The 24,353-nt window shown below is 40.4% G+C and overlaps 2 protein-coding genes across 3 annotated transcripts; one reads left to right on the forward strand and one right to left on the reverse strand.

The window, feature by feature from the left end:
- Window positions 1-357: 357 nt before the first annotated feature.
- Window positions 358-9,283, reverse strand: FAM237B (family with sequence similarity 237 member B). The gene has a single exon (XM_085227401.1). The coding sequence runs from the start codon at window positions 1,961-1,963 to the stop codon at window positions 1,442-1,444; it is 522 nt and encodes a 173-aa protein (XP_085083527.1). The 5' UTR covers window positions 1,964-9,283; the 3' UTR covers window positions 358-1,441.
- A 3,420-nt stretch (window positions 9,284-12,703) lies between these two features.
- On the forward strand, window positions 12,704-24,226 carry GTPBP10 (GTP binding protein 10). 2 transcript variants are annotated; one of them, XM_085227402.1, is made up of 10 exons: window positions 12,705-12,876; window positions 13,325-13,518; window positions 13,607-13,698; window positions 14,271-14,415; window positions 16,634-16,707; window positions 17,514-17,566; window positions 20,713-20,820; window positions 21,375-21,452; window positions 22,350-22,473; window positions 23,223-24,226. In XM_085227402.1, the coding sequence occupies exons 1-10, from the start codon at window positions 12,844-12,846 to the stop codon at window positions 23,438-23,440; spliced, it is 1,119 nt and encodes a 372-aa protein (XP_085083528.1). In that variant the 5' UTR covers window positions 12,705-12,843; the 3' UTR covers window positions 23,441-24,226. The 2 variants fall into 2 exon arrangements, with proteins under 2 accessions (XP_085083530.1, XP_085083528.1); XM_085227404.1 differs by lacking the exon at window positions 21,375-21,452 and having other exon boundaries at window positions 12,704-12,876.
- The last annotated feature ends 127 nt before the right edge of the window (window positions 24,227-24,353 follow it).

Genomic DNA, 24,353 nt, shown 5'->3' on the forward strand with positions numbered 1-24,353 from the left:
AACTCTATTTATTTCATGGGTTTATTACTCGAGTTCCCTCCAATAAGAAATCTATCTGTTTCACTGTAGCCATGCTGTGCTCCCTAGATGGTTAAGCTCCCTTAATTAGTTTTGCCAGGCTGGATGTTTTCTTACGCTGTGAACAGTACTCAAGCTAGTCTTGCATTTTCAAGCCACTCCACTCATGAGTCTCCTCAGATGCCATGTTTTCCAGCCATGACAGTGATAGATTGTATCCCCTTCCTTACCTGTTGAGTGTATAAGTAAAGAACAGTCTTGTGCAAAGTATCCTTCTTAATGCACTGCAGTTCTGCAAATAACATGTTAATAGGCAAGGAAATGACTATTATACAGACCTTGTTGCATAAAAAAATATTTTAATTAATCCATAGTTTAGACTACACAGTGATAAAATACATAGCTTAGGCTGCATGGGACATTACAATGAACATAAACCTTCCCTTCAGCTTGACATCGCTCTTTGCAATTCTTACAACTAAGTTGATTGTACATACAACACAGTTTATAAAATATGCATGTGGACATTTTCTCCATTTCTTAATGTATAAAAATATACTGGGTTTCCATCAAAATTAACATTTAAAAAAAAAAAAAAAAGTTGAACCACACCAGTTGATTTGTCTAAGCATCTACAGTAAATGCTGTGCTTTTGTCGTCCTTCATTTTGACACTGCTTTGTTGAGGTATCTTTGTGTCCTCCCCTTTTGACCTAAAATGGGTTGGTGAGAGCAAACCTTGTAAGATTCTGAGAGAAAGGCAATTATTTTCCAAGCATTATGGCTTGGAGTGCTAGGATTAAATGATCTCCATTTCAGTTTGGAAACCTGAAGTATTTGACTGATTAATTAGGAAAGAAAAAAATATGCCTGTTGCAGAGGAAGAAGGAAGCTAATAGATCTAGGGCTGGATAATAAGATCTAAAGCAATCACCTATGTGATCTCAATTCGGATTCATCCCAAACTGGGATGACTGGAATCTATTGCTTTGGTGACTCAGTGACCATGAGCTCACATTACATGTCAGTGGTTTCAATGAGAAGAGCACGGTTCAAATTGCTGGGGCTTTTGTGCTTCCCTTCTCACAGAGGGATGATTCCCTGAAGTTGAGACTGAAGTCTGAAGACTAGAAAACTTTTAGTATTGTAATATCCTTCATATGCACACAGTGATAAACAGCGTGCAGCAACTATTTACACACTGTCCCACATATATACCTGTCATTATTTACACCTCATATAGAAATTCAGTCCTCTAACAACTTTTGACTTGTATATTGTGAAAATAGCTACTGCTGAAGGATGCAAATACATTTGACAAGCAGAGACAAAAAACCGGGAATTAATATATTGCACTGTTGGAACGACCAAGGATGAGGATGAGACAGTGGTTTGGTTTAATAGTGGTACATAACAGACCAACATCATATCCTATAGTTACCTTCTAAAGTTCTATGTGAGTATGTGGAAGAATATCTGGGAGATACTAAATGTCTTCTGCCCATTCCATGGGATCTTGAGAGCACGCAGTCTACATACATATCCCAAAAATTCTGGGCCAAATCATTGAAAAGTTCATTGTGCTTGGGCTTGGGGGATTCTTTTAGGAATAACATGAAGTCCCAGAGAGCAATGACCGGATCCGCTACCTTGAGTTTCTTCATTTCCACCAGCCCCTGGGATGACACCTCCCAGCACTGGTGGTCAATCTGACCCAGGCTTGCAGGAGCTTCTTTTAGATAGTCTAGATTGGCATAAACCAGATTCAGTATCAGTACACAGCCCAACTGAAGATACCACCTTCTCTTCCATACGAATTCCATACTCCAAGATGATACCTGAAAGAAGGTGTACAAAGTCACAGTGATTCTGCCATTGTGTATTTCATTCTCACCTGACTTTGAAGTTGCAACAGGGGGAGGTTCTGGTTGGATACTGGGAAACATTTCTCCTCCAAAAGAGCTGAGAGGCACTGGAACAGGCTGCCCAGGGAGGGGCTGGAGTCACTGTGTAGATGTGGCACCAAAGAACATGGTCAGTGGGCACGGTGGGGATGGGCTGGTGGTTGGACTAAGTGATCTTAGTGGTCTTTACCAACCTTAATGATTCTATCATTCTATACCCCAAGGGATTACTTGTGCCTTTTGGTTCTGCATAGTACTCAGTTCTTACAGAGAAATATTCTGTTTCTAATCACGAAAGAGATCCCAGTCAGGTGCCCACCCACCTAACTCCCTTCTAAAACCTCACTTGCTCACTACACTTCAGCAGGCAGTACGACTATCCCACCGCTCAGTACAAAACAGATGAGTTTCACACAGGCAGTAACTAAAAAGCTGTAGTGGCAGTCATACTCACGACGTTCCTGTGGTGAGTCGAAGAACACCAGTGCTGAAATAACGCTAATCAGCCACCTGGAGAGAAGGCAAAGCGATTCCCGACCGGGCAGCGGACGCCTGGCTGCTGCTGGGCGGCGGGGCTGAGCGCGGCGCGGGCAGAGCGGTGTCGGCGGCAGCAGTCGAGCAGCAGGCAGCGCACAGCGGGGCTGCGACCGACACAGCTCTCCTCGCAGTCCCCTGCGCTCGGCGGTGTCACCTCGGGGAGGGCACGCGTGTGGGCAGGGCTGGGCTGGGCTGCGGGGGGCGACCGGGAGCGGATCTTTCCCCTGATCGGCAGTATGAACGCCCTCCTCATTTACAAACCCGCCATTCCCACCTGCAGTCCCGCCTGCCCGCCAGGACAGGCACGCATCAAAACAACAAAGCAGCGAAGTGACTCGCGGTACAATATGCACCCAGTACTCCGGTTGACGTTTCGCAGAAGCTCCCTGCTTTGAGACTGATGTTACACCATTATTACTTTTTTAGATCCCTTGGATTCCAGAGGAGTTTTCAAAGCCATTTTATTGCACTCAGCCCCTCCAGACCCTGAACGCACACCAGTCCTGCATGCTGCAGCTCGCGTCCCTCAGTCCCCAGCCAGGTCCTCTGAGCAGGTGCTGAAAACTGAAGAGAAGCCGGATTGGTTACACTGTTTAAAACAACTTCTACGTCCTGCTGGCAGAACGAGGTTAAAAACACTGCTTTGGTTTACAGGAGCAGCAGGGAGCCAAGGGCATTACAGTTTATCACAGCCTTTGAGATCTTGTGATCTCAGTGCTCTGTTAGTGCAAAGCCAATCTCTGGGGCAAACTCCTTTCCCTGGGTCCTGGCATTCCTCACTGGACAGCTCGGGCACGGCCACTCAGCCAGCTGGGTTTTCGAGCCCAGTTCTGTCTGTCTAACCCAGGGCCTAATTCAGCACAGATTGCTCATGACAGTTCTGAAAGAGGAAGGTTGTCACAGCTGTTTGGCCTTAACAAGCAGATGATTCGATTTTTATACAGATTTTTCTGACAAACTTTTCAGCACATATATTGCAATCCTCCCTTAGATCACCAAGGAATGAATTGGGTATATTCTGAAATGCAGCTCATGTTTGAGAGGCTGCCTCATATCTTGCATGTGTGTTTTCTAAGCTCTGCAAAGAAGGCAATCTCTTTAAGGAAGGATCAACCTTCTGCCTTCAAAGGCATTGGGGTTTGTTCAAAGTTTGTTAGAGCAAACCCAGCAGATGTAGCTGCTTGTCTTTCTGTCCTAAATTCCTTCTGCTGGGGAAAAGCCACAAAATCAGCTATGAGAAGCAGCAATGCCACTGATTGTGGCTCAGCACTGCTCTGGGGATCCTGTGCCTACTGAAGATGCCGCTTCAGCAGTGAAGTCCGCCAACATTGGTGCCTCAGAGCCGCTCAGAAACATAGACAAGAAAAACAGTTCAGAGCCTGAGAACTGCATATAGAATTTCCAGCCCTTTTCATGCTGTAAAACATAGAAGGAAGGTCTTCCCTCTCCCACTAAAGGCTTGCAGGGGCTCCCAGCGTGAGAAGTCTGCTGGAATACCGGTGGCTCAACACCAGTGGTAACATGGGCTTGCGATGTGCTCTGGGGTGAGTCCCTGTAGTTAATTCACTTTATGTTTGGGTCCAGATGCCCACTTATCCACAGCCCTGTGGCTTTTACTAGTGATGAGATTTCCTCGTCTGTTTACATAGAACACCAGAATCTGTCCTGTGTGATGTGTGGATCTGTGGATGTGAAGTGTTTCAGTGTCCTATGGTGAGAGGAATGGCAAACAAAGCTGCTCTGCAGAACCATGTTTGGAAGCCAAAGGCAAATATGTGCATGGAAAGCGCAGGTAGAAAACCAACTTCTTTTCACGTGCAATCATTCTATCACAACATGGGGCAAATACTTTGTACACAAGTAGCATTCAGGCCACTGAAGACCAAGTGCTCTGTGTCACCTGCCTGGTGGCTGCCATACAGAACTTGTGTTTTTATAAAGCTGTTTTGGTGCTCACAGCTGATGTTGAGGGTCTGAGGCACTGACAGGATGTGGGCAGACTCACAGCTTTGCTCCTTCTCTTCAGCAGCTCTCTTTCAGCCTGTGAGTGAGGAGAGATCCCTGCTGAGATGTTGCCTGATGGAGCGCAGTGCCGTACACCAGGAGAGGGCTCATGGAGCTGAACTGCATTCAAATTCCTTTCTTGAATTCAAGTGAATTCAACAGCTCAAGAACACAATTCAAGCTTCATTTTTCTATGCAGTACATTACCATCTATGAAAAATAATATAAACAGAATGCACTCAGGCACGTAAAACTGGTAATGGTCTCAGTTCCAGAAGGTCCTTTTACTATGGGAAAGCATGGCTGATGGGAACATGGACCAACATGCAGTAAAATTGGGTCTATCTCACTTTCATAACATGCTTTGGTGGAACAGAACATGACAGGAACAGCCTGTTCTTGTAACTGAAAATGTACTGACTTCTACCATGAAAACAATGTATACAGGACTTAAAGGCAGACACAAATCTGCTCTGAAATGGTAGTATTCAGAATAACCAGCAATCTGCAGAAAGCCTTCCCAGCTTAGCAATATAAACAGCTTCTATGCCTTGTTCCAAAGTGATTCCTACACAGCCATACAGAAGAAAACATTCAGAAAACTGGAGTAAAGCTATCTTACATCCGAACTCCCTGTTGAAAGAAGCTAAAGCTGTGTTAGCTCCTTCATATTCTAGAGCAGCATTAATAACCAAGGAGCCTGAAGCACTAAGCAGGTTGTGCAAGGAACCTACCTTTAAGAAAGCTCAAGTTGGCTTTTGATATTCAGAGTTTAACTTAAGAAAAGCTTTTCCTCTTTTTGTTTCCTTTATGAAATATCAAATTTATTAGCCATGATTCAGCTTGCAGAGGAAGAGCAACAATTTGAAAGGCAGTGTCCAGATTTGGAGGCCGTAAAATTAGAACGGCATATAAAAAAGCAAATAGGTGCTTTACCACTACAGCAGTTCCTTCCTGCCATTTAGTTCCCACTCCAGGCATGTAGGTGTGTGAGCACTGGCACAAACACAGTGGTTCCTTCTGCTCCAACTGCCACTGATCACAGTCCTCAACTCCTTTTCTTCATCATACAAATTTATTTTTATCACTTCTTCACTACATCTCCTAATTAGTTAATAAATTTGCCATCATATTCCAGAACACAACTGTAGTAGTCGAAATGTTAAGGGACTTTTTTTTTTCCTTAGGACAAATTCTTTCAAACAAAAAATCAGCCCACTATTTCAAGTGCCTTGTCAACAGCAATGTACTCTCAAGATTCTATCTGCATCAAATTTAGCTTGGAAAAAAGGAGGCGTCGGGGAGACCTCATTGTGGCCTTCTAGTACTTGAAGGGAGCATAGAAACAGCTGTTTACTAGGGTGGATAGTGATAGGACAAGGGGGAATGGTCTTAAACTGAGACAAGGGAGGTTTAGGTTAGATCTTAGGAGGAAATTTTTCACACAGAGGGTGGTGACGCACTGGAACAGGTTGCCCAAGGAGGTTGTGGATGCCCCATCCCTGGAGGCATTCAAGGCCAGGCTGGATGTGGCTCTGGGCAGCCTGGTCTGGTGGTTGGTGACCCTGCACATAGCAGGGGGGTTGAAACTTGATAATCACTGTGCTCCTTTTCAACCCAGCCCATTCTATGAATCTATGATTCTATGAAATTGCTTTGATGAAATCTAAAAAACTCACCTCTTTGGCCAAGAATGGTTCTGAAGACTGACTTACACGTTTCATTTTCCTCATGCCATCAATTACGTTTGACAGTCAGGCACAGAAGGATTATCCATGGAAGAGTGCTACCTGCTACACAGATGAGCCATGAATTTAAACTGTCAGAGATCAAAATTATTGGTTGTTAATAATTGTGAGGGATGTTCCAGGAAGCATACAGGATGGAACTAAAGAAGCACAATGAAGAAAGACATTGATTGCATTTACTAGGTAAGCATTGTTATTAAAATTTCTGCTTCAGAACAAGATCCAGGAACATAAATCTGTGATATCTTCATAGAGTCTAACATATCCCAAAGCTACAGAAACCCTCAGATTTTAGGTGAAAAGCCTTAAAGTAGGAGACTCTGGGTATATGCTTAGGAAAGCAGATTTTTTTTTAGTTGGTGCCTCAATATAAATCAAATTTTGAGAAAATTTGTGCTATATTCCTCACTCTGCAGGAGTTCAGGAGGAATGCAGTAGATACAGCGCACACCAGGTATAAACTCACCAACATCAGCACAGTGTTTCAAACAGTTAGTCTTATGAGACTGAAAAAAGTCAAAGGTGACTTTTGGTGATTTTAAGCAACCCACCTCACAGCCAAAACATTTCCTTCAAAATTCTTCCAATGTCCGTAGTTGTCTAGCACAAGTTTTGAACTGCTGCACTGCAGCTCAGTCCTTTCATCACTGCAGTTGAGGCATCTCCATCTAGTGGCACTTCATAGTACTGAAGAGTCTGTCCTCATCAGTGATAAAATCTCTTCCTTTAATAATAATAATAATAATAATAATAATAACCACAGCGATAGAAATAATACAACAATTCTGGGGAGCATCTGAACTTTGGATATGCTGATATAGTTACTTCATTCAACCTTTATTTCCATTTGTGGCATTGTAAGGAAGCATTTTCTACATGTTTGTAAAGTCAAGGGAAGAGAATCAACCTGTGTTTTTTAATTACTTGAATTCTACTTTAAAATAAAGCTGTGACACTACAATGATTTCAGTTCAGTTCCAAATATTTCCATGCATATTTCTTTTTCCTTAGACTGTGAAAAACTGCACATAAAGTACAAATACAAAAAACAGTGGCTGAGAGCTTTAAAATTCTCATGGAAAGAGGTTTTATGGTTTCTTGTTGCTAATGTTGGCGACACAATGCACTGCCTAGTTATTTATATCGTGCCAGAAAAGAAATGGAGAACTGTGATTTGATGTAGCAGAACTTTTGTGAGTTTCAAGCTATCATATACAGGATTTGAAGAATGCAGCAAGATCAGAAATAGCAGGAACTGAAGCTTTATTGAGAGTGGAACTCAGAATATGTATTGACTACATATTAAATCAGTTTGGAAACACTAACAATCTTTTGTATGGCTGATTTACAGATATCTCTGTGCCTACACATCTGCACACTCTGACACAAACAGGATTCAATCAATATCAAGAATTGAGTCACCCTCCGCAACACTGATTAGCAGCATCTGAAGTATCTTGTGTGTGTGCTCATGTACTTAGCAGTATAAAAGGTTCCAGAAAATGCACAATGGCACATTTCAAAGGAAATGTTATTTAACTTCTTGATGGTAGGAGTTTGTTGATGTGAGCTTGCTCAGTGTCAAAATAAATCTAGAGTTGAAGTCAATGCATTTCATACCTTCTATTCACAACATATGTAGATCAGTTTTTCTGTATTTCTCTCTTTTCAGGTTGAGCTGTTAATTGATGACATGTAACTGAATTAATGCTAGTTAGCAGCCCTGCTATCATGCCTGGACTACTCTACACATCAGACCATTATTGGGTTTGACCTTCTGCTGTGTGTTAGGGAAACACAGCACGTGGAAGATATGGTCTGTTAGGTCGACAAGCTACAGATCCCATCACTCTCAGTAGTCATAATCAAAGAATCATGAATCATTTGAGTTAGAAGGGACCTTCTCCTGTAATGAACAGGGACACCTACAGCTAGAATGGGTTTCCCAGAGCCTTGTCCAGCCTGTCCTTGGTGCCTCCAGGGATTGGCATCCACCAGCTCCCTGTGCAGCCTGCGTCAGTGCCTCACCACCAGTTTTTGTGAAAAAAAAATCTTTGTTATATACTGTCTCAATCTCTCCTTTAGTTTGAAAACATTACCTCTCATCCTATCACAACAGACTCTGCTAAAGAGTTGGCCCCCTTCTTTCCAGTAGATCCCCTTTAGATACTGACAGGCCACTCTCAGGTCTCCCAGGACCCTTCTCTTCTCCAGGCCAAACAGCCCCAGCTTTCTCAGCCTGTCCTCATAGAAGAGGCGTTCCATCCCTGGTAGATCATTTCTGTGGCCCTTCTCTGGACATGCTCGAACAGGTCCACATCTCTCCTGTACCGAGGACTCCACATCTGGACACAGTACTCCAGGTGAGGACTCACAGTGCAGAGCAGAAGGGCAAGATCACCTCCCTGATCTGCTAGCTGGACTTCTTTTTAGCTTGTCTGGGTCTCTCTGAATGGCATTCTGTCCCTCGGATGTGTCAGCTAGACCACACAGCTTGATGTCATCCGCACATTTGCTAAGGGTGCACTCAATCCCAATGTCAATATCACTGATGAAAATATTAAAGAACACAGGCACCAGTACTGAGCCCTGAGGGGCACCATTCGGACACTGACCCACTGAGCTGAGCACCACTCTCTGGGTACGACCTCACAGCCAGTTCCTCATTGAACAGTCCACCCACTAAGTCCATATATTTCCAGTTTGGAGAGAAGGATGTTGTGAGGGACTGTGCCAAAGACCTTGATGGAGTTCAGATAGATGACATCAGTTGCTCTTCTCTTGTTCACTGATGCAGTAATGGCATCAGTGATTCACAATGAATTAATTTAGCTCTATTATAATGATGCAGTAGTGCTAAATTCAAAGAGTATTTAGCTCAAAAGAGGAAGAACATAGCATGAGAAACCACAGTAATTAGATGTACCTTCACTAGTATCCAAGGAGAGCACGGAAATTATGATTTTATCCTGAAAGAACTTTGCTGATAACCTTCTTGCTGCCTGCAACTCCTCCATGACTTTCTCACATACCATTCTACCTCTAATCTTTCCCTTTTCCCTTTTCCCTTTTCCCTTTGCCTTCCCTTCCCTCTCCTCTCCTCTCCTCTCCTCTCCTCTCCTCTCCTCTCCCTCTCCTCTCCTCTCCTCTCCCTCTCTCCTCTCCTCTCCTCTCCTCCCTCCCCTCCCCTCCCCTCCCCTCCCCTTCCCCTCTCCTCCCTTTCCTTTCCTTTCCTTTCCTTTCCTTTCCTTTCCTTTCCTTTCCTTTCCTTTCCTTTCCTTTCCTTTCCTTTCCTTTCCTTTCCTTTCCTTTCCTTTCCTTTCCTTTCCTTTCCTTTCCTTTCCTTTCCTTTCCTTTCCTTTCCTTTCCTTTCCTTTCCTTTCCTTTCCTTTCCTTTCCTTTCCTTTCCTTTCCTTTCCTTTCCTTTCCTTTCCCATTCTTTTTCTATATAATGCTGACATCATATGCTTTACTGTAGCACAATCTAGCTTTTACATAAGTGAGGACACCTGAACCTTGCCTATTGTTCAGATCAGACAGACAAGTCCTTCCCATTTGAACAACCTTAAATCTGGACAAAATGTTCTGTCTTTTTACTATTTAATTGCATAGTAATATAACATGCAACAGAAAGGCACTCCTGAATCACAGAGCCAAGCTCCCTGCCACTGCAGAAACTGTGCTGTACAATTGCCTCTCAATTTATCAAGTACCGCATCAAAAGTGGGTATATTTTTGTTCTACTAATTCCAAGGAAACACTGTTTCAGAATTTGATTGCTGTAATGATTGGAAACCTTTTTCTAATCTTCTGACTAAATTTATTAATGGCTAGCTCATATCTGTTTATTCATGTATCAACACCGCCCTGCAAATTAAATGGTTTTCATCCTTCATTTTTATTTTCCTGATATATTTATAGAGAACACTCCTATCTCCTCTGTTTTTGTTTTATTGAAATAAACAAGCTGAGCCAAATCTGTTCGTACAAAATGCTCCCAGTCTTTCTGCTGACCCACCTACTCTTGCTCTTTCTCTACTTCAGTTCCACATTAGCTCAACTATAGAACAACTACAAACTTCCATGGTACCCCAAATGAGCTTTCACCTAAGGGCTTTAAGGCCCTTCAGCAATGACACTGATACCTCCTCACTTTAAATGGAAATATATGTCCTGAGATGTTCTCTGGACTTATGGTGATTCCCAAGCATAAATCATCATCAGATTTCAACAGTGTGCTCTTATTAATCTCACCAGGACTACCAGAAAAATGATCAAATATCCAAAAACCAGCCCTTTATGACTGACATTTTCCTTTTCAACTTTATCTATGGCTATCTCACTTCACAGTTCCTTTCCTGTCCCTGTATTTTCATTCCTTCCTAGGTGACATTATATCAGATGTTTTATTGAAATATTTTTTAATGAAACCACATTTGACTGGTAGATCTCTACTTCCCAAAAGTTTTGCAAGTGATTTAGACCAGACTTACAGATCTCTGGTTGGGCAGATCATCTGTCTTATATTTATACATAAGCTGTCACAGCCCAGGTTCAGCTCACCTGACTTCACAAAATTAACGCACAGAGAGATGGGGATCTATAGGGAGCAATTCATGACATGACCTGTCCTCTGCCAACGGCTCCCTCCACCCTGCACAGAGGCAGTCTGTACTCTCTGGACTCACTGGGATACCTCAGATAAAAGTCAAAGTTGGAGGGCAGGCTGATGTTCTCTAGAGATATTGTAACATCCTTAAAAGATGCATTGAAAAAAGAACAACTACTAGTTTTTATGTATCACTTGTTTCAGCATTTCAGATGCCATCCCTACCAAAGCACGGCAGGGGGTTTTGCACTTGCTTGCTGCTCTAGTAATTTCTGCTCTGCTACTCACGTGCTCAGAACAAGCACCCTCTGATTTTGAGGCATTTAACAGAGGCTCAACAGGAGGTGGTCACATCCTTTTCTGCTCTCTCATTTATATCACTGAAAAATCTTCTGCTTTTAAAATTCCACGATAGTGTGATACAAGTTCATCTACTTGGTAGAAATTTGAAGTAATTTTAAGCTGAAAAAGAATAGATAATTGATTGGTAAAAATAACAAGAAATAGCAGAAGAAGCAGGTCAGTAATAATCAACTGAGTCAAAAGCTTTTGACTATATTTGTACATACTGTACATAGGTGGAAAGAAAGGGAACATAAAAATTACTCAGGTCTTCTAAAAATACTAAAAATCCCACTGAACATGGCACTACAAGACAAAAAAAAAAAAAAAAAAAAAAAAAAAAAAAGCATTTCATATTGCAGCTTCTTGTAAAATTTTATTCAATTGAAGTATATTTTTATTTCATTAATCAAGATCATCACCAGGCCCATCAGCCATGCTTCTTCTGCACATTTTTCTGAATAATCCAGTTGCACAATAAATAGAATTTTAAGTCAGAGGGGGACAAATGAAAATATAAGGAGTTCAGATTTTTATTTTTTTTGTTCATCCTTTCCCGATTTCATTTAAAAATAAACTTTTTCCTTATTTATTTCTAAAATTTTAGCAAATTGAAGTTTCCTTTGCCCCATCTAAAAGACTATATGGAACTATTTCTAGGTAGTTTTATTATTATTATTATTATTATTATTATTATTATTATTATTATTGTTCTTCATTTATTGTTTTGTCTTGTTTTGGAATCTAGGTATTGGGCCTGTTGTGTCCAAAATAAATTACAATAATACACAATAGAATCAAAGTATGTAGTTCCTATTTTGCTTATACATTATAAATCCTTTCCAAATCTTGCTCTGAAACAATTCAGGCAAATTCTTAACATGGCAACTGATGATGACATAGGTTGCTTTGCTTTGCAAAAGGGATTAGCACACTAGTTTAAGAACCAATATATTAGTTCAGCAAAATGAATCCATGAGTGACGGTTCTAAAACTTTCCATTTCAACTTCAGTGGGTGAGTAGTCATGTTTTCCTCAACAATTATGCTCTGCCGACATAATAGAATACTTTTATCTTTCAGCTCAGTGATTTTGCCTCACAAGAAGCACAGGAGTCGTAAGAGAATACTTCCATCTTCTACACCCAGTAGGTGCAAGGACATCTTCCTTGGATTCCACCTATATTGTTTTAAAAGTTGCTCACCATGCCTAATAAGCAATGGAGATTTTCCAAATTGAAGAAAAGTAGTTGAAAGTCAGCCAAAGGTCTCTGTATATGTCTTAACTGTTTGAATATAGAACCCGAATCTGAGAGGGAGTGCTTGCTTGCCGTGTCACCGGGTGCTGTTGTGTGGAATAAAGGCATGCCGATTTCTAACACCACATTGGAGTTGGAGAGTTTTCTTTCCAGGTTTCGGATGACATTGGGACGCACCCTGGGCGTTGGGTAAATATTCCGTTGGGCTGGTAGGAGTATACATGGCGCAACGCACATTGTAACCCGCTCTTTTCCTCACGTAACAGGCGAAAGCCGCAGGGAGGCACCCGCCGGGGCGGGAAGGGCCGCGCATGCGTACCGCCGTCCCACCTCACCGCACCGCCGCAGCGATGGCGGTTGCTGGGGGTTAAGCAGGGCCTGTTTTGCCGCGCGCCGGGCCTGGGGAGAGGCGGTGGTCCGCAGCATGGTGCGGTGCGGAGGAGCGGCGCTGCGGAGGGTCAGTGCGGGGCGGCCGCGGGCGGGACGGTCCCGGCGGCTGCGCGGCCCTCCGCGTGGCCGCTGTGGCCGCTTTCACCCCTGAGGCCTCGCCGTCTTGCACGCCTGGGGCTCCGGCCCTGCGAGGGCTCTGTACCCGTGGCCCGGCCTGAGCGCTGCCTTTTGCTGGGGAGGACGTGGCGGCCGTTGTCCGCAGCGCCCGCTGTCCGGGAAGGCTGCGCGGAAAGCGTGTGGATGTGGTGTGGAGGGGTGGGTTGGGGGTTGGACTGGGTCATCTCAGAGAGCTTTTTCAGCCTTAGGGATTCTATGATTCTGTTCTGTGTCTGCTTTCAGAACTTTATTGCAGAGAAAAAAGCTAGGTGAGGCATTTTATCCATGCTTTGTCTAGTGGCTCTAAAATGAGAGGTAAACAGAATGAAATGCTGATGTGAAGCTTTGTGCTTTCGTAGTATGGAAACTTCATCGATGATTTGCGGCTATATGTGAGAGGAGGAACAGGTGGAATGGGTTATCCCCGGCTGGGTGGGGAAGGAGGGAGAGGTGGCGATGTCTGGTTCATTGCCCAGGAAAGATCGACCCTAAAGGGCATTAAGGCGAGGTACCCGCAGAAGCGATTTGTGGCTGGATCAGGAGCCAACAGCAGGTTCGTCTGGTTGGTGGTGGTTGTTAGCATCTGTCCTTCCTGGGAAGCAAAACGTTTAAGTTACTGAGCCTGGCTTAATGTCTCCCAGCGTTAAAGCACTGAAAGGTGGAAAAGGAAAGGACTGTGAAGTGCATGTGCCACCAGGGATTTCAGTTCTTGATGATGATGGGAAGAAGATTGGTAAGAACTTGTGCTTTCATTTAATATATCCTAGTATATAATGTCATTTACCAAAATTTACTGACATCTTGTAGACTTCTAATGCTACACAAATCCCAAAATATGTGGTGTTTGCTGTTTTTTTTTTGTTGTTGTTGTTGTTAAAAATTACGCTTAGAAACTGCTGGAGGAGCAGAGACCCCTTCCAGAAATTAGTGATAGTTAATTTGTATCACTTTATGCAGCAGAAGAACATTTGTTGCAACAATTCCCTGTGGCTGTAAGCCATAACAATCTACTATCAGATAAATGATGTGTCCTTAAGCTCAGTTAAGCGTCCCACTGACTTTACTGAATTATGACATAGCTTAGAAAAATAAAGATCCTTGCTGAGTGTCAGTATTTCAGGTTATCTAAAAAGTTTATTTAAAAAAAAAAAAAAAAGTAGTACTTGCTGCTAACCAGGAAGAGCGCATTCAATAGAGATATCTCTTTGTAAAATAGCATGGAAGATTCTTTCTTCATTGAAATGGGAAATCACACTTGAACCATTGCAGGAAATTATGTTTTTTCACTAATTGATTTATTTTCAGGAGAACTTAACAGAGCAGGAGAGAGATTCCTGGCAGCTCGGGGAGGTCTCGGTGGCTCTTTGGCCACAAACTTCTTGCCTTGCAAAGGCCAGAGGCGAATTGTTCATCTTGATTTGAAACTTATAGCCGACGTGGGCTTAGTTGGGTAAGTACTGCAGTTCTGTGTTGTGGTTTGAGAACTGACATAAAAAATGAAGCACTAAATTTCTAAAGGGATCTGAAACAAATTACAGAGATGGAGTTTGAGTGTCGTTATAACTTTGCTACTTCAATTACTTCAAGTTTGTAAAAATAAGGACTTAAAACCTATTAAAATTAATTCTAAAATTTGGAAAACACTGGTTATGCTTTGTTAATTGTGGTCATGAGTTTAATATGAATTTAGCAACTGCAATGATTTTTAAAATACTGTTAGCAAAGATTTATAGTTTAAGTAGTAGGTACAAAACAAAGCCAAGAGCAGTATCCATATTGGTTCTTCCACTGTATGGCACAAATGGATCCTTTCAGTAGTAGTCTTAAAGAAAGTGTCGAAGGCTTTGTAGCCTGCTCTCCCAATAAACAGCATGGAATGTGGGAAGGAAGAAATTATAAGCTAGAACAGTAGGGTTTGTATTTCTTTTGCACTGGTGCTTTTCAGTGTTGCTGCTTATTAACAACACAGGTAAACATTTATTTGGACAGAGCTTTTAACTACAGTTGTGTGTCGGTCTGCTTGGCATTATTTTTCCCTTTCAGTCCCTATTCATAAAAAAACTAAATCAGCAAACATTGTAAAGTAAAAGCAACTGATTTTAGGCTGCAGCACTTTAATTTGTATAGTCCCTCATAGAATAGAACTCTAAATACAGGTAGATTTTTTCTTTTTTATTTATTAGAAATAATTCCGTAGGCCTGATAATAATGGAAATATGAGTTATAATATTTTCAAGTGATCTCCAGTAATTATGTTGTACAGAATATGTTGGTTTTAGAGTTGTGCAAAACACAGGAGTTCTGTGGTGCTTCTTTAACCCTACATTTTAGCCTCTGTTTTATCTGACAGTTTCCCTTTAAAAATCATTAAATAAGTATCAGTTAATTTGAGGAGATGATTATTTTCTTGTTGAGAGTATGAATCAACCTTTGATAATTTGTGATTGTACTTTAATCTTGTAGAGTTTATTTGTACGACAGTAGATTTGTACGTGGTATGCTATTAAATCAGGTCTGAAAACATCTAGGTTTAGAAAGGGCCCTCAAGTTTGGGTACAGGTTGTGATGGATAGTGTAGGTTGCAATTTAAACTTCAAAGAGGATATTGTGCTTCAGTGGAAGCAAAATACGTGCTTGAGGAGATGACCAGAGTAATCTTCCAGGCTGTCTTCAAGGCACCTTTCAATATCAGAGAGCATTAAAATTACCCTGAATAATTTTCTGTTCTAACAGAGTCTTTGTGTCTCTGATCTTTTTGAAGAAAGCCTTTACAAGCCTATCATAACTGCCCCTCTATAAAGCCCTTTAATTTAATATTAGTCGTATTTTTCGTATTAGTTGTATTTGCTAACAGGTTATGATTGTGTGTGTGTTTAGGTGGAGAGTACAGAGTTTTTTGTATGGCACATTCTGAGGTACCCACACCTTTGTGACTAATAATCATTTGCAAGCAGACTCCATTTCCTTTGATCCCTGTTGCAATGAAGCATGGTGCTGAATAACCGAACTTGGGTGGAATATGGGTCTTGTGTGGTCTCCAGTGTGGAGCAGGTGGCTATAAGAAACAATATAGACTCTGACTACAACTTAATTCTTGACAGGGATCAAAACTGTTGCATCCTTTACAGCTCAGACAATTCTTTAAAATAAGCAGGGCCACCCATAGCAGGTGGTTTAAGGAGGAGGTCCCACAGCCTCTAGGCAGCCTGTGCTACTGCTCTGTCACCTGCAGAGCACGGAAGTGCTGCCTGGTGTTCAGTCTCCTGTGTTCCAGTTTGTGCCCACTGCCTCTTTTCCTGACACTGAAAAGAGCTGTGTTCTCTTGGCACCCTCCTCTCAGGTATTTACGCTGATGAGATCCTGGAGCTCTCTCTTTTCGTGGCTAAGCAGTGGTAATTTCAGGATCACTCGTACGACTTTGTTACCTTAAAAATCTATGCAGATACCTCACATACTTCACTTCCTGCAGCCTTGGAATGCATCAAATTTATTTAAAAAAAAAAAATCGAATTTAGTTTTAAAAAAAGTAACTGTTTAAAAAAGGTGTTAAAAAGTCATAAGTGAATCTATACCATTGAGTTTAACTAAGTAATACAGTATGTTGGATAATAAAATATACAAGAATCACACGTGTTTATTCACTGTATAAATTCTGACTTTCCCTCTAGGTTTCCAAATGCAGGAAAATCATCCTTGCTAAGCAAGATTTCTCAAGCCAAACCTGAGATTGCAAATTATGCATGTAAGTTCGCACTCTTATTTTTAATGCTGTAATATTCATGAGAACAAGAAGATTTATAATAAAGGTTTACAGGTTTATAATAAGGAATAGGAGATAACCGTGTTGCTTGCTAAATATGTTGCACAGATTATGAATTATACCAAATACCTTTAGAAATAGCTTTCCATTTCAGTAACTAGTTCCTTTTACGTCCTCAGTTGTTCACATGTACACCTCTGTAGTGCTTGAAGCTATTAATAACGAGGTCTATTCGTTTTAGTCTCATTCCTTTTTGTTTTCTTTGAGACTCTGTGGGACTAGTACCCTCAGTCTACTGAATATGCAGCATTGTGTTCTTTTGCATAAGCAAGAGCATCTTTGGAAATAGCTACCACCTGTTCTTCAACAGAGTAAGACTTCAGTTTTGAGTATCTACTGAAAGATGCACTTTATTGTTATCCTTTCTAAGGATTAGCCATCTGGACATTCTGTAATTAAAAAGTAATTTGGTGTGCTGTGCTACGCTGCCTGTATTTTGCCTAGATTATTTATCCAGAGTTCTACCTGTGAAAAGATGCTGTTCTCACCCATTGTCTCTTCAGATGCTGTGTGTTAAATAGATACGTGTTGAAATCTACAGAGACATCCAGTAATCAAATGGAGGGGTTTGTATATGAGGAGAGGTCCATGTGATGGTTTTCTGTTTGACATTACTGAGGAAAGCTTGGAGGCTAATCAAAATTTAAATATTTTTGAATGTTAACATTTTTTTTAGTAATTAAAACAGTTTTGTGTCTTTCCCCTCTTCTTTTTCCCTCTTGTCATAGTTACAACGATACAGCCTGAGCTAGGAAAGATCATGTATGAAGATTTTAAACAGGTTGGTGTGAAGGTTTATTCTGGTTGTTTAAGTTGTGTGTAACAGTTATTTATGTTGCTTAACAGCATTTCAAAAAGAAATGGAAACTTAACTTGTAGAGTTTTCTGGGTGTTTATGTATACATACATACATACATACATATATATGTGTATATATATATATATACACATAAGACAATTACATGGATTTAATGGAGGTTGTGGAGAAAATCTTAAAAAAAAAAAAAAAAAAAGTAATAAGGTGGCTCTATAGTCAAGTGCAATGCATGCTCAATTGAAGTCACTTTAATAAATGGCTCCTCATTTTTCTCTGCCTTTTTTCTGTGATTCTAATCCTGTGTTATAATCTTAGAGTTGTGAGTTTGTGTTTGGGAGTGAGATCGCTGTGTCCTAGCTTACCCCTGTTAGGTTTAGGAGCTGATTAAATGTTTCAAAAAATTACTTGCTATTTTATTCACAAAAGGTACATTTTGACTATGTGAAGAGCTCAGGCATGAATGAGTTCTTCTCAGAATTAATTTTAAATTGGAGCTAATTTGTCCAGCAGCTGCAGATCCATAGTAGTGAATGAAGCAGAATACAGTCACTATAACTTCTTGTTCTGCCTTTCTGGATTAACTTCTTTTCTCTCAATAAAAGGCAAAATTAAAATGAAGTGAAAGTGACTGCATGAACAGCCAGAATAGTGTGATCCTTAAGGAGTAGCTGGGTCCAGTTCCCCTTGTGGTAGCAGACTACCTCACTTTTTGTGATTCCAATTTTACCTAGCATCTTCAGGTAATTCTGTGGTAGTCTGAATGCTTTCAGAGGATTCAAACATTGGAGAGGAAAACCAATGCAAAATAAGGTTCTTACTAACACGTTTTGGTACAGAATTGGACCATGTAGGGCTAAGCAAACATTTTTGTTCCTCAAGCTTGAATCTTTGATGTGGTTTTGTTTCTAAGTGTATGACGCAGGAGGTACTGAGACCATCACTTCAAAGATAAAAGACAAATGCATAAAGGGTCTTCACGTGAGTTAACTGGAAAAGCTTACCTTTCAGATGTGAAAAGGCAAACTCCTCTTTTGCCCTTCAGAAGCAATAATCTTAGGGGATTTGGTAGTTGATACTTGAAATTTTCATTTACCAACCTTTAGCATTATTGTATACTAAAGGAAGGAGATCTAATTTGCCAGGCTTTTAAAAACATGCAGATTTTCAGTCAATTTGTGTTCAAGTTGAGACAAACCCATCAGTCTATGCAATATATGAAATGCAGCTTTCTGAGAAGGTTTTGTTACCTCCTTTGAAGTAGGCAGTTCTCTACAGAGATTCAAACACCTAAAGGAAACTTTGTTTATCCATTTTGTCTGCTGGTTATGGGTAACACCCTAGAAAACTGTGTTGCAAATAATAAGTTGGTTTGTATTGTAGCCTTTGAAAAACTATCTGCTATAAATCAGGAACTCTTGCTTTTGCTGGAGAATTATGTTCCAGCAGGAGAGCTACTCGTACTGGCATTCTTTTCTGCAGCTGGTTTATCATTTCCAATGACCTTTACGTCTTGGCTGATTCTGCGTTTTGTGGCTTTTAAACATCAGTGCCGGGTGCATATAAAAGCTGTACAGACAACATACCTCTTTTCTAAAATCAAGGGAACTGGTGACTGTGATTGCACTGAGCATCTGTGAGTGGGAGGAAGTAATTTGGCTCGCAGTATTGCAACTGCTGAAAACAAAACAGCGGGAGCAACTAAGAGCAATGTATGAGGTGGCTGTCTTGTATCGTTCAGGGGAGGCTAGTTCACTGTATCTTTTTATTTTCCTAGAGAACATTGAGGTTTCTAAAGAAATATGTAGCAGTGCCTGTTTTATTTTAGTACATTACAAAAAAAAAGTAAAGGCCACCTGAGTTTGTACTACTTGCAAAACGACCTTGATACACAGCAACACAAAAGTGGAGAGTATGAGCTTGAGGTTCAGTTCGTAGCACCAGGTTATGAAAGCTGTCAGAACCTTTCACGTATACCAGAATATCTGAACCAAATGCTGTTTTGAGAGAATCTGAGTTTTTGAGATCTATACAAATATTCTTTCGAAGACAACTCAAGTCATGAAACCAAACGTCAGGAAACGAGTGGTTTTATTCCAATCCAGTAGTTATTCTCTCCCTATTTCTACTTCCAAGTCTGCAGTTCACCGAACTGTATCTCAGGTCTCCATAGACGGAAAATTCTGAAGCAAGGCGTGAAGTGCTTGGGAAATGGATAATGGTTAAAAAGATAGTGGGACTGGTAAGGGAGAGTGCAACTCGTAGCAGAAAGTAGGTTGCATGCTCGAAATTTTATTGTGTGCTGGCTTTGAACCCTGTTTAACTGAATCCAGCTGCTGTCTAAATGGCTGTCTGATAGGTGTGAGCCATAACTTTTGCCCTCTTCTGTCTTGGCTTCCTGTGGGTTACTGGGTAGCTGTGGGGTTTTTTAATATTCTGCTTTTTACTAGTCTGTCTTAGCTCTCCTTTACAGCTGTACAGAGCCCTCCCAAGCAGCAGAGACAGTGATTCCTGTTCATTTTGACAGTTCTTGCTGGGCTCTGGTTGGCAGCTGCTATACTAATAAAAATCGTATTTCAGCTGAAGAACGGAAGATAAATACTTGGAGCTTCTTGTGCTCAGGGGAGCAGTGTTAAGTGAGTTTGTATTTGACATCACAATTTTCTGTAGCCACGAAGAGCAGACTTCATTTTCTTTTCTGGTGACGGTTTGAATTCTGTATGCACTCAGTAGCCCAATTTTCCCAGTTTCTAGAATGTGTTTTACTCTCAGGTAAATGTTGCAGAGACATTTTTATGCCTCTGCTTTGTAGACAGCTATAAGTAAACGGGGGGAACACGAGGAGCAAGATGACTGTGGAATAGTAGCGTTGTGTTTGTCTGCTTCTGATGATGGGTTTTTAATGTATGGAAAAAGCCAATGTGTAGTGCCAGAGAACTGATCCCCCACACAATTCCAAGGAGTACGTATTTGTAAAAGGAGCCTTTCACAGTAGATATTATTTGTGTTTTTTGTCTGGATTATTTTGTTTATATAAAGTTGTAGTAGACATGAATAGTTTAAAATCACTTTGCATACTGGAAATCTTTTGTTTGAAACTTTTGTTTTCCTAGATTTTAGTAGCTGATCTCCCAGGACTGATTGAAGGTGCACATAGGAACAAGGGGAGGGGACACAAATTTCTCAAACATGTGGAAAGAACCAAACACCTCCTCTTAGTTGTAAGTTGAATAAAATATACAGCATATTGAAATCAAAGACAGGGTAGTAAATACAATGCATCTTAATTGCAGTATAGTTGGAATTTCAGAAATCATTTGTAACTTGGATACTTTATTATAAATATAGCTATTATTTTGTTATTAGAATAGAAAGTATAAACAATGTCTGATGCTAAATTAAATCCTTAAGCAGAATTTATTATTAAAATTTGACAATTCATTTAAAGCTGTGAAGTGTTCCAATAATAATTAAGGCTGGTGGGTAATTTCTTTTTTTTTTTTTTTTTTTTTTTTTCAGTCCCCTCCCTGCAGTCTTCCCATAAAAAAGGGTTTGAAAATCAGGCTTTGAGAACCATCCTCCCAGACCCAACTAGTTTGTGCTTCCAGTGCCCATGGTTTTACTTTGGTGTGTAGTTTCCCTCTGTTATTTGCCCAGGAATGAGGACGTGTTCACAGAGGTTATACCACAGAGTAGCTGTTGGAGAGAACCTTGATATTGTAGCATAATTTCATAATGCTAAGCTGATGTGTTTTGTTTGTTGTAACTTTTTCAGGTTGATATTTCTGGGTTTCAGCTCTCTAGTAAGACTCAGTTCAGAACAGCCTTTGAAACTGTATTGCTTCTAACTAAGGTAACTTCTTATCATCCTAACTGTCAGTTGTATTTGTGCATTGAGCCAAGAAAGCATTAGTTTTAATGAAGAAATTTCAAATTTCATGTGTTTTCTAGGTTTACAATACAAGGATCAATTAAGAAGCTTAGCATTTTCATAAGTGATAAAATCTTGGTTTTAACTGTCTGATGAAACTGCTTTACTTTGAGCTTAACAGCTCCTTCATTGATCTGGGATATTTGTCATGGTCTTGTGAAGGTGAAAAGATGCAGCTTTTTCAGTTCTCCAATGCATTAGCCTTCTGGAAGTAGGAATATGTGAGTGTAGTTAAATCTCTGCCTTAACACCCTTACTGTATAGCCTAATAGAGATGAAGCAACATGTCTCAGCTTTGCAGACATTTGTTGTTTCTGTTTTTTATCATTGCTTCTGCTTGAAATGATGCAGCTTATATTGTGTAAGTTTAGCAGTTTTCTCAGTTGTTCTACAGCTTTAGATGATGGGTCTTCAGAATTCCAGCTTGTTGCTTTGTTTACTTGCAGCTGTGTCACGCTTGTCTTGTTTTTGTTTTTGTTTTTTTCTGGTATGAATCACGATCTGTGCTTAAAATCCTTAGAATCAGAAAACTCTCCCAAGAATTTCCTTATGTTTCATAGATATGATTTTTTTTATGAACAGAAAAATAAAAACAAAGTCACCATTCCTCTATAGGGAGTGTTTCAGAATCATCCAGCCTGCTTACCCGAATCTTGGCTCTTTTAGTACATCTGCTTTTGAGCCCCTGAGTAACCTTTACAGCTGCCTAGACATTGAATCTGTTTAGACAACTAAGTAAAGGAGAGAGTATATGTAAAATTGAAGCAGCACTTTTTAAGCTACAAATACTTATTCAGGTAAATGTATTTGTTTTTTAAGGAATTGGAGCTGTACAATGAAGAACTTCTGACAAAGCCTGCACTTCTTGCCATTAATAAAATGGATTTGCCTTGTGCAAATGATAATCTGAATGAACTTATGAAACAACTACAGAATCCCGAAGGTAAATTAACTTTCAACAGTTATCTTTAACGGATCTAGTAAGATTGGAGTAACTCTGCATTGGCAAGTTATTGTTTGAAATTTAATAGAAATTGGTTATTAAACTTGTTATTTCACAGAATTACAGACTATATGTTTTAAATTTCTGCACATAGAGCTCTGTTTCTGTGTATCTTTATTGCTGGCTTTGCTGTTAAAACAGAGATCCTGAAAGACTTTGCCCAGCTATGATATGGGAGAGTTAATTTTAATTTCCAGTTTAGGTACCATGAGTACCAAATGATGATCTTTCAGGATCCCCTTAGAGACACTGATAGATATACAGTTTATCACATGGCTTTGACCAAGGCACATGAAGATTGTGGGCAGTTCTATGTAGGCTTTTGGCCATTTTGCTGTTACATTGTAGTGAATTCCTTTCTATTTCCTGAAAGATGGTTTTAAGCTTTCCTGATTCTTACACACATCTTGCATATTCTACTACTTGGGATTTCTTTGTACGCGTCTTAAAATAAGGATATGGCCCATGTGAGAGTTGGTGTGTGATAATGCAAGGGCTCTATTAGTGCTTGTCTTGTGAGACAGCTATGTTTTGTTTTTTTTTAAGTGAATTAAGCAAACAATACTCTTACACTAGTTCCAGTTATGTTTTTCTGTTGTAACTGATGAAAGTCTATTTTCTAAATGCAATGGGCTTTGTAGTGATTCAGTGTATCAGCTTTTACTAACTCTTGAACTGTGATGTTTCAGACTTCTTACACTTACTAAAGGAAGAAGTGATTCCTGAGAACACAATTGATTTCAGAGATATAATTCCTATCTCTACATATACTGGAGAAGGAATTGAGGAACTGAAAGAATGTGTAAGAAGATCACTAGATGAGGAAGCAGAGCAGGAGAATGAAGAATATCGGAAAAAGAAACTATTACTTTTACACACTTCAGGAGAACAAATGAATAAAGGCTAGCATTCTTGCCTAGATTTTAATATATTTTTGTATGTTCATGAACTCATTGCTATACGGACTTTCCTTTTTATTTTTGTTCCTTCTACCACACTGCCCAGTTCTCTACTGCATTGCCTCAGTTCCTTTTGGTGCTTAGGTAGAGCACAATGCTGAGCAGAGCAGGCTTTCAGGTTTATGCTGGCTACTGACTGAACTAAACAGAGAACAAAGTGCAGCTCAAAGCATTGCCTAACGATTGATAAACCCTGAAGTATTGTTTGCCGGATGAACAGAGGAAATAAAACCTATGGAGGTAGCAAAGAAGCAACTTGAGCACTTGTACCTTTTGTCATGAATCTCAGAGGCACCCGGGGAAATCTCTGATGGAGGAATTTTCCAGGTTCCATTGCTTCAGAGGTGAACTGGTACTGCTGCTCTGACAGATGGTGGCTTTTGTTATTTTTAAAGATCTAAAGGCAAACATAGATAAGTAGTCACAAGAAAGCGACATGTAGGAGCATAGAAAAGCAAGGCTGATGCCTGCTGGTTTGTTTTCCACACCTGCTGGTGCCTGCTGTACTTTTCTTCATTATGTAAACTCTGATCCTATATTCCTAAACCTAATTTGGCAGTTCTCCCTTTTATGGAGGTGTGGTGGAGAAAATGAGGGTTGCTTTTCAGCAGAGCCCCGTGTTTTGGGGATTAGATTTTACAAGCAGCACGTTTAAAAGGTAAAATGTTAAAATAAAAGTCGTTTGTTGTACAGGATGTCCTTTATTGATTGCAATTAAAATAAGACGGAATTCATCATGTGCTTCTCAACTTAATCCTAGTTTTTGTGAGCGTACCAGTGAAAGCCTTGTTAAAAGCAGTCGCTGTGAAGAGGGCTAACGATATTCATATCGATCGATAGCAAGGCGATTATCTTCTTCGT

Source organism: Meleagris gallopavo, chromosome 6, assembly GCF_905368555.1.
Source record: "Meleagris gallopavo chromosome 6, MGAL_WU_HG_1.1, whole genome shotgun sequence".
NCBI classification, from domain to species: Eukaryota; Metazoa; Chordata; class Aves; order Galliformes; family Phasianidae; genus Meleagris; species Meleagris gallopavo.